This window comes from Cetorhinus maximus, chromosome 11 (genome assembly GCF_964194155.1).
Source record: "Cetorhinus maximus chromosome 11, sCetMax3.hap1.1, whole genome shotgun sequence".
NCBI lineage: Eukaryota > Metazoa > Chordata > Chondrichthyes > Lamniformes > Cetorhinidae > Cetorhinus > Cetorhinus maximus.
The window spans coordinates 107,173,110-107,186,214 of NC_135889.1; the positions used below are offsets into that span (position 1 = coordinate 107,173,110).

At 41.5% G+C, this 13,105-nt stretch overlaps 1 protein-coding gene across 2 annotated transcripts in view; it reads right to left on the reverse strand.

Moving 5' to 3' along the window:
- neb (nebulin) overlaps positions 1-13,105 on the reverse strand; it is a 279,762-nt gene that overhangs the window by 6,998 nt on the left and 259,659 nt on the right. For both annotated transcript variants that reach the window (XM_078552563.1, XM_078552562.1), the window contains 5 exons: positions 12,404-12,496; positions 10,632-10,724; positions 9,359-9,451; positions 7,686-7,793; positions 4,810-4,993 (listed from right to left, as the gene is read on the reverse strand). In XM_078552563.1, coding sequence (XP_078408689.1) covers positions 4,810-4,993; positions 7,686-7,793; positions 9,359-9,451; positions 10,632-10,724; positions 12,404-12,496 — 571 coding nt within the window. The remainder of the gene's footprint in view (positions 1-4,809; positions 4,994-7,685; positions 7,794-9,358; positions 9,452-10,631; positions 10,725-12,403; positions 12,497-13,105) is intronic.

The following is a 13,105-nucleotide window of genomic DNA, read 5'->3' on the forward strand; positions in this document are numbered from 1 at the left end:
GAGTAGTTCCTTATTATAATTACACCGGGCATTGTGGAAGCTGATTTACCAGCTACGGAGCACAGTAAATTAATCATTGGGGTACCATTTTACCATGATTGAATAAATGAAATTACATCACTTTAATTCAAATCTTTATAAAATATTTAAAAACCCTCATGAAGCTTCATCCCGCCCGTGGATGAGGTTTGATGCTTTTTCTGAAGCCCGCCAGGGCTCCCGGCCTGCCCGCAAACCCTAAGGTTGGACGGGCAGCCCTGTCAATGACCTAAATTGTTTTATTAATGGCCTCAATAGACCGTTGACAGGTCGTCATGCGCGCGAAAGAGCACAGAAATCTCCCCGAGGAACAGAGCTGCCTCAGGGAGATCAGCTTAAGGCTTTAAAATTTAAATAAAGGAAAAAAATAACTTTTAAAACATGTCCCCTGGTGTGACAGTGTCACATGAGCTGGGACATGTCAATGAATTTTTAAAAATAATTTTTATTGAATTTTAAAACATTTCATGAAACCTCATCCCGCCCGGAGCGCTCAGCGCTTCCGGGCAAGCGTCACGCTGGGCGGGCCTTAATTGGCAGGGCCACGTAAAATGGTGGCGCGGACCCGATCGGGTTTGTGATCACTCCCGCCCGCCCCTGCACAACCCCCCGACGGGGGGGAAAATTCAGCCCAGAGTTTCAGCTCTGGTCCCCAGACACCAGGACAGTCTGGAGCAGGGTTCAAACGTTGTCGCTTTTTGTTTCAGACGTTGCACCTTCTGACTCAGAGGCAGGAATCACATCCCCCGCCCGTGGATGAGGTTTCATGAAAAATGTGAAGGCCGCCTGGGCTCTTCGCCTGCCCGCCCGCCAGCCTTAAGGTTGGACGGGCAACTCATTTAACTGTATTAATTAGTTTTTAACAGGATTTAATAGGCCTTTGACAGTTCGGTGGACGCGCAGCTGAGTCAGCTACGTGCCCGCCAAACTGAAAATCTAAATGACGCGCGGTGTCGTCGGGACGCACGCCCGAAGTCACCGCGTGTCAATTTATGTGTTGGCGAGCAGGCCCCACCCCCACTCGCCAACCGGAAAATTATTCCCTCTGAATTTTGGACCCGTCCCTAATAGGATATCAGAGCCCATAAAACTCTCCCGTCGTGTAGGGCCGGTTACCTGATGGGCTGATATACGAAGGTTACGGTCTGTCATATTGTTAATCCGCCTGAAAGTGCTTCCATTACTTCACTCTATTCTCCAAGGAAAGAGTGTCAGGATATAAAACCTACAATGCCCCAACACTGATCCAGGATGTTTTTTTAAATTGAATCAGCCTGTAATTCCTACATGAAACCATTGGGTGACAGTGAAGGAATCACTTTTGGCTAAATGCATACTAAAAAATAGGAGGAGGAAAGTAAGTGTTTGAAACATAAAATATTCATGCAGTAAGTAGATTGTAATCCTAATGTTCCCGGCAAATGCCTATAAAGCATTTGAGATGTTATATGCCTTCTCCCCAACAGCCCAAAGGAGATCAATAATGGAACACAACCACAACCTCTCTCACAATAAGGGCCCTGTTAGCAAACCCCTCCTACTCTGGTCCATTAATTCTTAACTCACTTCACAATCTAATCCCTCTTGTTAACCTGATCCCAAATTCCAAGGCACAGCTGCCATTTATCTTCAGTCACCCTCGAAATAGCTGGTCACTGTCAAGAGCTGCTCCCATCATACCGTGTCCAATAGCCCGCCCTCCCTCCTCCTCCTCCTCCTCCTCCTCCTCCTCCAGCAAGGTGTCGCAAACCATCTACCAGGTCACCAAAGGACAGCAATTTGGTGTTCTGGGACCTCCCGCATTGAGTAACCTTGCTAGTCCTCCTCTCTGTGGCCTTCTACTGTCCTTCTTCCTCACCTGCTCAGCTACTCTAACATCACCAGGGATATCTATCGGCCCAGGCGTTTGCCTGCCCAGACTCATTCTCTCTCAATCCACGAATTCCTTCCCAATCCTCCCCTTTGCCCCCACATCCCATCCTATGCCTCCTACTCTTGTTCTCTCCTGCCTCTCTCCTCTTTCTTGCCCTTCCCCTCAAAACGCACTTGATATTTTTCTTGCAGCAGATGCAGCCCACGTGATTTATTAATATGTAAGGAGGTAGAATCACTTTATCATCTACAGATCTCGGTTGGATACAATTTATGAATTATTTACTAGTCAGGAGAATTCATTAATTATTTGAAGAGCATCGGTCAGGATAATTCATTATTTACAGGTCTCCATCTTCCACACATTTTATTTTTTATTCTAAAAATGGTTACTCCTAATGCTGGAATTAAACACATTTATAGAATTAAGGAAGAGGAGGCTATTCAGTCCATCACATCTGTGCTAGCTCTACAGGACTACATATTGAAATTCATATTTTTCTTGCAGAATGTGCTTTTTTTTAATATTTAGAACTCCAACAATGAGTTGCCAGCGTGGGATCTAATATATTTATGCACTTCTATTTTTGTCATTTGATTTTTACTGCAACATGTACAAGAAAAAGCAGGAGAAAATGAAGATTATTAATATTAACACTAGAGTAATAAAATAACATGGCTGTGTTTACAAGCTGGCCTTTGTCTTCAGGTGAACGGAATATGTCACATGGGGAAAAAAAAATCAGCAAATTAGAGATAAGTATAAGAAGTTGGGGTAAAAAAAAATCACTTTAATGTGACAGACAAGCGTGATAAAAGTAATGTCATGAAAGGAAGTAATGAAGCATTATTGTCTTTTTTTGTTCATCCATGGGATGTGGGCTTCGCTGGTTGGGCCAGCATTTATTGCCCGTCCCGAGCTGCCCTTGAGAAGGTGGTGGTGAGCTTCCCTCTTGAACTCCTTTGAAGTACAGTAAGCATCCACTAAATGCAAGAGTTTATCATATTATTTATGGGGCTGAATAAAAAGAAAATATTTATGAACCCAATGGGCCAGCTGGTCTCAGCTGCTCCGCCAATGAAATCCGTGCCTCAACTCCATTCAGTTGCTTTGTTTCCATGTCCCTTGATACTATTACCTGTTAAAACCTTTTAGATCACAGCCTTGAAAGCTCAAGCACCCACACAGCCGTTTGGGGAGAGAATTCCCGGGGCAGGATCTTCCGGTCGGCGAATGGGGGTGGGGCCCGCTCGCCGATGCGTAAAATGATGCGGGATGATGTTGGGTGGAACCCCCAATGTCACCCCGCACCATTTCCGTTTTCAGGTCGGCGGGGGCGCAGTCGAGTCAGCTGCGTGCCCGCCAACCTGTCAACAGCCCATTGAGGCAATTGAAAAAGTAATTAAGGTCATCACCCTTAAGGTTGGCGGGCAGACCGGGTACTCTGGCGGGCTTCAGAAAAAGCATGAAACCTCATCCACGAGCGGGATGAGGTTTCATGAGGGTCTTTAAATTCTTATCACATCTTTCAATAAAAGTAACTAAAAGTGTCAAATGATGGGACATGGCAGGGAAATTTTTCATACTTCTTTACTTAAAGTTTTAAATCGGAGACGATCTCCCTGAGGCAGCACTTTGCCTCAGGGAGATCTGTGCACTCTTTCGCACGCATGCGTGAACAAGCCCACTCCCAGCTGTGGGAAATCCCCCCCACGCCCGCACAGGGAGCGCATAGCACTTCCTGGTGGGCATCACACTGGGTGGGCCTTAATTGGCCCACCCATGCAAAATGGTGGCCCGCCCGCTCACACACTTCCCCCCTAACAGGGGGGAACATTTTTCCCCAGATTTCAACTACCCTTTTTGTGAAACAAGTGCCTCCTGATTGCCTCCTAAATGCCTAGCTGTGATTTATTTATTTATTCATTCACGGGATGTGGACATCGCTGGCTGCAGACATTTATTGTCCATTCCTAATTGCCCTCGAGAAGGTGGTGGTCAGCCACCTTCTTGAACTGCTACAGACCATCTAGTACAGGTACACCTACAGTGCTGTTAGGGAGGGAGTTCCAGGATTTTGACTCAGCGACAGAAGGAACGGTGATATATTTCCAAGTCAGGATGGTGTGTAGGGAAGCTTGTTCTCATGCAGCTGTTGCCCTTATCCTTCTGGGTGGTAGAGGTTGTGGGTTTGGAAGGTTGTCGAAGGAGCCTTGGTGAGTTGCATGTATATGGTACACACTGCTGCCACTGTGCATCAGTGGTGGATGGAGTGCCAATCAAGCGGGCTGCTTTGTCATGGATGTTGTCGAGCTTCTGGATTGTTGTTGGAATTGCACTCGTCCAGGCAAGTGGAGAGTATTCCATCAAACTCCTGACTTGTAGATAGTGGACAGGCTTTGGGGAGTCATGAGGTGAGTTACTCTCTGTAGAATTCCCAACCTCTGACGTGCTCTTGCAGCCACAGTATTTATATGGCTGGTCCAGTTCAGTTTCTGGTCAATGGTAACCCCCAGGACGTTAACAGTGAGCAATTCAGTTATGTTTATATCATTGAATGTCATGGGGAGATGGTTAGATTCGCTCTTATTGGAGATAGTCATTGCCTGGCACTTATGTGGCCACTTATCAACCCAAGCCTGAATATTACCCGTATCTTGCTGCATATGGACACGGACAGCTTCAATTTTAAGATGATGTACCCTTGCTCCTGGCTCCCCATCAGGAGAGATCCCCAGCTACACTATCAAATCCTTTTAACTTTTTAAACATTTTGATCAGGCCACACCTTCAATCGTCTGTGCTCAAGGCAAGTTTACACAACCTGTTTTGGGTTTTGAATCATGCTTATGATAGAAGAAGAATGGGCTACAGCAACGTCCAAGCCAATCACATACCTGTGAGGCTCTCGCCTTCGTTTTCCACCCGGCGTCTCTGCATTTCCACGACCCGCCTTTGGATGCCACGGTAACTGATGTCACTGAAGTCTTGCATGTTCTTCTTTACACGTTCGGTGATGGGATCGGTAACCACAGGTGTGAAGTTTCCCTTGGTCTTCTCAAAGTCTTCATGGTATTTCACCTTAAAATTGGAAAATACTTAGCAAAAGAAGAAATTTCTGCCCTTCTTCAAACATTCAGCCATCTAAACCAGCCAAAAAATCCAGCGTCTCCGATAGGAGGCACCACCCCCTTGACAATGCAAGGGAAGGGTCAGTCCAGAAGAGACCCTCATGCATCGGAGTGCTGGACTCCATAAAATTTTGACTCAGTGCAGAAGAATTCTACCAACTACGGCCAGGTGACAATTAAAAAGAAATTAAAATGTTAGTTGCATTACGAAAAGTTATTGCAACTAAGTTCAATGCAGTGGGGCAGAGAAAGTTGCAAGCTCAAATACCGCACCGAATGGTTCCTGATCTGAGCTATGCCAAGTGGAGAATAAGGGAAATCGCAAGCGATACTCATTACGGGGCAATCCTTAGTAACTACCCAACAGCAGTATGGAAACTGGCGTTGGAGCCAGCCATGCACCCTGCCTCTTATAGTTGCAGACATGGACCAAGTGGGCAAAGAAAAGGGGAATTTCAAAACACTTCCCCACTACAGAAAATGAGGAAAACATAACCATAAATACATACGTTTTCTACTTTATTTCTTACTACAGTTTCTTTTTCTACTTATTGTATTTTCACATTTCATTCTACTGTTATATCTGATTCCATAATTCAGGTATTTTAGAGGTATGACTTATAGTTTTGGGAATTAAAGTATTAAATGTAGATAAATGGTTGAGGAGCTGGTAAACAGATCTATGTTAATTACAGTTCAAAAGGAACCCATGTTTATTTAATGAGGTTAGAATTAGGAGGGAGAAAACGTAAACAATAGGTTATTTTTCCTGAGCTTCTTGGTAGAGATGAGATGTCTACAGTTGTCTTCATAAGGAATTTAAATTGTTCATGTAATTTCCAGATAAAAGAAGTTAAGGCCACTTTTGTAAATAAGAGAGTTTCTTGGTGGAACCTGGGAGTCTGGAGAGGGGACAATTACATCCATTAGAGATATAAATTAGCCATGTGGGTCAAAAAATCAAGGGGGTTGTTTTTAAGGTAAAAGACAGTTAATTTACATTTCTGTTTGGAACATCCCTGGTATGTCACATTGCTATGTAGATAGGCTGTGGGGGTTAGGAAAGTTTCTTTGGTTTAATTTATCTCTGTGTGTGCTTTGCTCAAAGAAACAGGCAGTCAACAGTTCAGTTTTGGAACAGAGACAGTTCCAGCTCACTGAGTCGAGGGGGCAAAAGAGATAAATGTCAGCGAGGCCTGCATCTTATGCAGAGAAAATTCTAACTTTATCAATCATTCCACAGAATGCAAGTGGGAGTACAAGTTCAGTTTGGAGATAGAGTTTGTGAGGGAAAAGAGATTGGAACATTTGCCTATCTTGGAGCTACAGGGAGACATCTTCTGTAACTCTCATAACGAAAAAAAGGAGTTATCTTGGAGAATACAGTGAAGCCCATGCTTGAGCTGAGAAGTCCACAGTCATGAAGGAAAAATGGAAGATTCCTTAGCCAAATGCTAATGGAAGGATCCTGTGAAATTTCTACCCCGGAGAATGGCTGGAATACTGAGTAAAAATTAAACTGAATTCTGGAGAGCTGTGGCACACTTGATGAATTTCAAAAGGAGAGGTGAATATACTCAGAGTATTAACAAACTATCGTGTTAAGTTAGTAGTGCTTGCTTTGTTTAATTTTTTTATATATAGTAAAGTTTGTTTTTGTTTAAAAACTTGAAATCTTGTGGCATAATTTCTTTCAGATAATCACTGATTGCTCGAATTTCTCTTTGAACGATAATGATCTCTACAGAATTCATAACACCCCTGGAAAGGACCAGTGTATCTGTTATAGATTCTATTAAATATTATTTGATTATCAACAAATTATTCATACTTCCTCTTGCACAATTTTTGCAAGCTCTTAGCTGCAATGGCAATATAAAATATCTCACATATATTTTACTTTAACTTGTAATATAATATCTGTCAATTTGAGAAATATTGAAAATCTTATGACACATTATACAGATAGAGGATGTGTTTTATTTGTTTGGAAATCAAGGTCAAATGATTAATTCATTCTAAGAAACGCTGTGGTTAACATTATGCAATGAATAGTAGCAGACACGAGACAGCCTCATGTTGCTGAACTACTTTACTGATGTGGACCAGGTTTATTGCTGAACTGTTGTTCACTAACTGGACTAAAACCAAAACATTACACACCACAAAGGTCCATAGCCTGTGCTGTAATGGCTAATCTCAGCTGGGGAAGATCAACCATTATGACTGCAATCCAATGACTCTTACTGGAAAGTGTGAGGCACTAGATGAAGGCAGAATATATTCAGCACTGAGATGCTGGGCTCTGGCCACCCTCCATAGCCAAACAGCCTGTCATTCAATGCTAGTCTCATATCTTGGAGAATAGCATCTTCAGCAAGGCACCAGAGCATTGCCTTGGCATGAACCTTCTGAAGATACAAGGTAGAAAAGCGGAGAAAATTGGAGAATAATTTTAGGGCACATTTAGGTTCTATTTTATCACTGATTTACAGAACTAAATATGCTTAATGATATTTATTGGCAATATGCCTCATCCAAGAGCTGCAACTGAAGTAAATGCTTAATTGGAAGAATAACAAACGTTTTTGGGCATCTGTTATTAACAACTAGAAAGGAACACAAGATGGTGCAGTCAATACCGTTGATATGTTGCGCTGAGAATCCCGTACACGTCTCATCTCTGGTGTGTCCAGCACATAAGCCGCCCTCCCTTGCACTTGTTTACGGAAGCTGTCAGAGTATAGGACCTGTAACAGCAAGGTAAAAATGCTGAAAGAAATCTCGAGTAAGGCTTCTCGTTTCTCCACATTCACTTTACCTAGGTGCACTGCCGTGGAGATGATAGGGTTAGCTGACTCAGTGTTAGGAAAAAAGACTGAAGCGAGTTAATGAGTTTAATTTTCAACCTCTGGCTTTTAGCTATAAGAGGGAAAAAACAACAATTTGTTTCTGTTTTGCATTATGATACCTATGTCTCCTCAATAGGTATGGAGGTGGTGGATATCCAAATATCACTTGCATTTGTGGTGGGGATGTGTGTTTCTTTTTAAATGTTTCTCTATCTATTACTTGCCATTTTTGCATGTTATGGGTCCTTTTATTTAAAACTGTAAATGAAAAAAAAAAGTCAGAAGTCATTCCCTTATCCCATGTCAAACGAATTATTTTAAACTGGGACAGGCATTGCCCCCTGGCCTCTGCCAATCCTATCCTTAGTCATAAATTGTCTGATTATTCCATCATCCTTTACAGAAGGCGCCTTGTCCCAGCTGGTGCTGCCACAGTTTATAAGATTGACATTGCATGGTACAAGGACCATTGTTTCATTATAAAAACCCACCAAAGGACTGTAGCTTTTATCTTTTCTAAGGAGTGCCTGATGAGAATTAGAGCAAACCACTTGACTATGTGTTTTGTCGGAAGAATTCTTCTCACAAAGGGTTATTGGGACATGAAATCCAGAAGGTGCTATTGAAGTTGAGAAAGGAAATTAGAAAACTAATTGAAAAGGAATACTATAACAGATGTGAAAAAAGAGCATGGAAATGGGGTTAGAGTAACCAACACCAGTTGATGGACTAGGATGGAATGTCCTTCTGGGCCTTTCTCCATGAACAGATGCTCGAACGAACTTCAATCAAAAGGGTGATCAATGTCTGCAACAATATACCACGTATGACTGCAGAGACACGGGGCTTAGGGGCACTCAAAATACAACAGATGTCGAGAGTGTTAGAACATGAGAGGGATGAGGTCTGGTGGGCACAATACTTTTTTTTTTCTCATCCTTCACTTTCCTTTATCCTTTCACTTTCTCATCTCCTGGTGTGCTGAAGAGGTGTATTAGCAGAGACCTCCCAGCTAGAGAGAAAACAAAACACCTTGAGATTGGGGCCATGAAACAACCCCAAAGTTTCACGAGCATATTGCTCTCTTTTCTGTATGTTCAAAGTTTCTATGTACTCCAATTTTCCATAATGGTCCATTTTTAAAAAATTTTTACAAAGCTAAAATAGCTGACAAACAACCAAATAATGGCACAGCAGTCAAAGATGTCTTCCTGTGTTTTCCCTCTCACACTAGCAAAATGGCTGAATTCAAGGGTACTGCTTAAGCCCCACATTGCTCTTTCATACGATTTTAGTTTTTGTGAGTGGGTCTTTGGCGTACCAGCGGTTATAGGTGCAATGCCATGGTCAATATGGTATTAAGAATTAGAGAGGAATAAAAAGCACTAGAAAAGAGGGGGAAAAAGTTAGAGCGCAACGGAAAACACTGAATATGGTATTTTTCTTAAAGTTGCAGAAAATACCGAGCTAATGTTTTCTTGATTGCGTTTAACGCGCTGCATCTCTGGTGTGTACACCACTGCGGTCCCTTTACCCAGGTTTTCTTTGTATAAGACCTGCAGAAGTAAAGCACCCAAAATGAAAAGATAAAAATTCAACAGTCTTTCAAGACCGTGTACATGACTCAACACAAATACAACTCAAATCGACTAAAAGTGATGGTTGAGAAGTTAAAAATATAAGATGTTAAAAAAACAATTAGTTTTCATTAAAATGAAATGAAATGGCTTTAGTGAAAAAGCAGTGGATGAGAACAGAAGCCAGGACTATGCCAAAATTTGGTTTCAGAAAATGGAAGCACCAGATCCTTATTACAATTACTGTGCAAGAAAACATTCAAAAGTATTTTTGCAAATACTTTTAGCCTATTATTGTATAGCAACATCTGTGCTTTTTTTGTAAATTAACAGGAGTCTGAATCAGAAATATTGGATCACAATTATTCTGGAGGTAAAAAAAAACATTAGCGACATTGGCCTCAGGTAAAGACTGCAGATAGAACAACAATATGCAAATATTTTGAATGAACAAGTGTTTCTAATTTCTGAAATGTAGAGTTAAATACAGAGTTAATTCATATTTTGATGTAAGCAAATTTGATTGCTGATTTCCCCTTATATGATTGCTTGCATTTTCATGCACGATTAAGAACATTTGAAACCCAAACTGACGCGAAATGGGACAATTTCAAACTTGACGGATATTTGTTAAGCCAGTAAAGGTCACAACAGCTTCAGAACTTCTTTACGCTGATGGAACAGCACCAAAGGTCTAATGCTGTGAAATAATAAAGTAAATGAAACAAACTGGAACTGAAGGTAGGGCTTGGACATGCCCAACATTGAGCACTGAATCTAACAGAGGGTTGAATTCAGTAAAGCTTTGGAATCGACCTTGCACTGGATTCAAAGGACCCAAGTCCAGTCGAGTGCTAGTTCTAAAATGGGCAACATTGCTGTGTGCTACCTTTGGTCTTTTCAGGTTAATTTTCTTTTTCAAGCAATTTGAAAATAATCCCTGAAGACAGCCTTCACTTTCTCTTTATGGAATCCCTTCAAAATTGGCAGAGTCCTGGCTCCACAAAAACTACTCATTTCCAAACATTAGAAGGATGTAAATACAAACACGCAAGATGATGAAGCAAGTGAAAAAAAATTGACATTGTACGACTTGTGTTTAGTGCTGTGATGGGGGTGAAATCACAAGTTAGCAAAGTGCATCAAAACCAGCAGCTACCGAGCTGATGTTCTTCTGTGTCTCTTTTACACGCTTCACCTCAGGCAGGTCAGAGATTGCAGTTCCTTTCCCAATACCTTCCTTGTACTTGATCTACAAAGTGCGTAGATCAGAAAAGAAAAGAACAGCCTGTCAGCACACAACAAACGCAACACACGGACCAACACAAACTGCAACAAGTTACACCAGTTCTAATAAGTTAAACTGGCGAATTAGATTATGTTATCAAATACCATTTAACTATTCTCAAAGTAATCACAAGTTATCAAAAGCACCAAGGAAAATGTAAACAAACTTTCTGAGATTCAATGTGATGTCCATATGAAATGAAACACATTTGAAATTGAAAGTTCGTTAGTTAGAAAATGGAAAGTTGGTTAGTTGAAATCAAATTTTAACCTTAGTGAAAGAGTACCATTCAAAGTTACATGTTCAGCAAAAAGATCACTGTCAATGATCACGGCAAAATTCCTCATGCTTCCATCCCTGAAAATAATGTCGCAATCGTGCCCAGCAGTGCCCTCCAGCGCTAATCTTGGTGCAGTTTTTCCACTATTAATGCAACTCGTTAGTATGGGGCAAGCTCCTCTTCAGGGTACATCTCTGGCTCTGATCTGTAACTGGTAACTGGAGACTCCAGCAATCGCTTGATCATGGGGCAGATGGGGATTCCCTCGGCCCATCCATGGTCATAACTAATGAAGCCAAACTGCAATAGTTTTTCTCTTCTAAGGCGCAAGCTGCTGAACTCATGATGATTTCAATGATAGGGCCCATGATTGGGTTTGTAGAGTACACAATGCCTACACTCCTTCAGTGTACCACTAATACGCAAGGTCACCCTCCAGGCTCAGGAGCAGAAACTCTTGCTTTATTGAGTCCCTGCCTCTGGTCCTAGTCTCTACTTGCCTGACAAACAGAAGACCCACCCCTTAAAAGAGAGCTGGAGAACTCCTGGAAATGGTGGACAACCAGCGCAACCAAGTTTGGCCATTTTTTTTAAGCGGGTCCTGCCAGAGATGCAGAAGGAGATTGTGAAAACCAATATAGAACAACCTCCTTGACCGCCACCCAGATATATTGCAATGATTGCTAAAACTCATTACGTGAAATTGTATTTTTTGTTTTAGCAACTCTTTGCTTTATATTTAAAAAATGCCAGTGGCTCTAGTTTGGATGACCAGTTAAAGTAAAGTCGGCTTCTTACAATTAAAGTTAATGTGAATCACTCTGAAAATTTGAAGCTACAAATCAAAAGAATTATGCAGGAATGTGAAACCAAACTTCAAATTCAAATAATTAAAAATCAAAGCTCTGATTTAGATTCCAAAACATGCTGCAACTGATTTTGTATTTAAAAGCCTTTAGGTTATTTGACAAGTATTTCAGATGTCATGTGCAATAAAGCTACATTGCTGTTGATTTAACTTACTAATTATGCTTTGTTATAATGAAGTCCAGGACTTCCAACATACCTACTTCATGCCTGGCATTCTTAGTTACGTCTCAAAGAAGTCATTCTCAGAGAGCCACAATCCTGAGTTAGTTCCACAAAAATCAAGAAGTTAAAACTAATTTCAAATATCTTGTGGGAAAATGGTGTTATTCATTTCAGGAGTATATGTTTCAACAATCGGGGAAACCTGTTAAAACGATATTGAGGAGTAAACTGTGAAAAGGAGGAATTGTGTGAATTGTGTTTTAGTGCTAGGAAGGGTTGGGTAGTAAGGGGGTGGATTGTGGGTTAACACAGAAATCAAGTCAACAGCTACCGAGCTGATGTTCTTCTGTGTCTCCTTTACACGCCGCACCTCAGGCAGGTCAGAGATTGCAGTTCCTTGACCAACATTTTCCTTGTATTTGATCTACAAAGTGTGCAGATCAGGGAAGAAAAGACAAACTGTAAGCACATGACAAACAACAACAGCTTGCATTTGCATAGAACTTGAACATAATGAAAGTTCCCAGTGCCCTTCAGAGGAACAATTATCAAACAAAACTTTACACGGGGTTACATAAAACGCTAGCTAACGAAGACAATCTTAATTAAAGAGATAGGTTTTAAGGCATGTCGCAATGTTGGAAAGAGAAGTAGAGAGGCAGGGAGGTTTAGGGAGGAATTCCATGAGCTGCAGTAATACAGGACTTTATACAAATGATGTCAAGTGAGACTGTATCCACACTAGAGATTGGATTGGCCTAGTGGATAAAGGCTTCAGCCAATCTAGCACTAACTCACACAAACCAGAAAGTAGCCTTGATTTAATTCCCAATATTTGTTGAGTAGTAGCCATGCCAACAAATGAAGAGCGACAATTAACCTCAGCACCATTGGGACAGGGAAGGAAAAATCAACCAGGGATGCCAATGCGGATATCCATCCAGCAATTTCTGCTTCTGCAAAGTCAGGATGAATCTTCATGGTGATCCTTCCACAGTCATTGCCAACTCAAGGTCTAAGCTCCTACACCTGG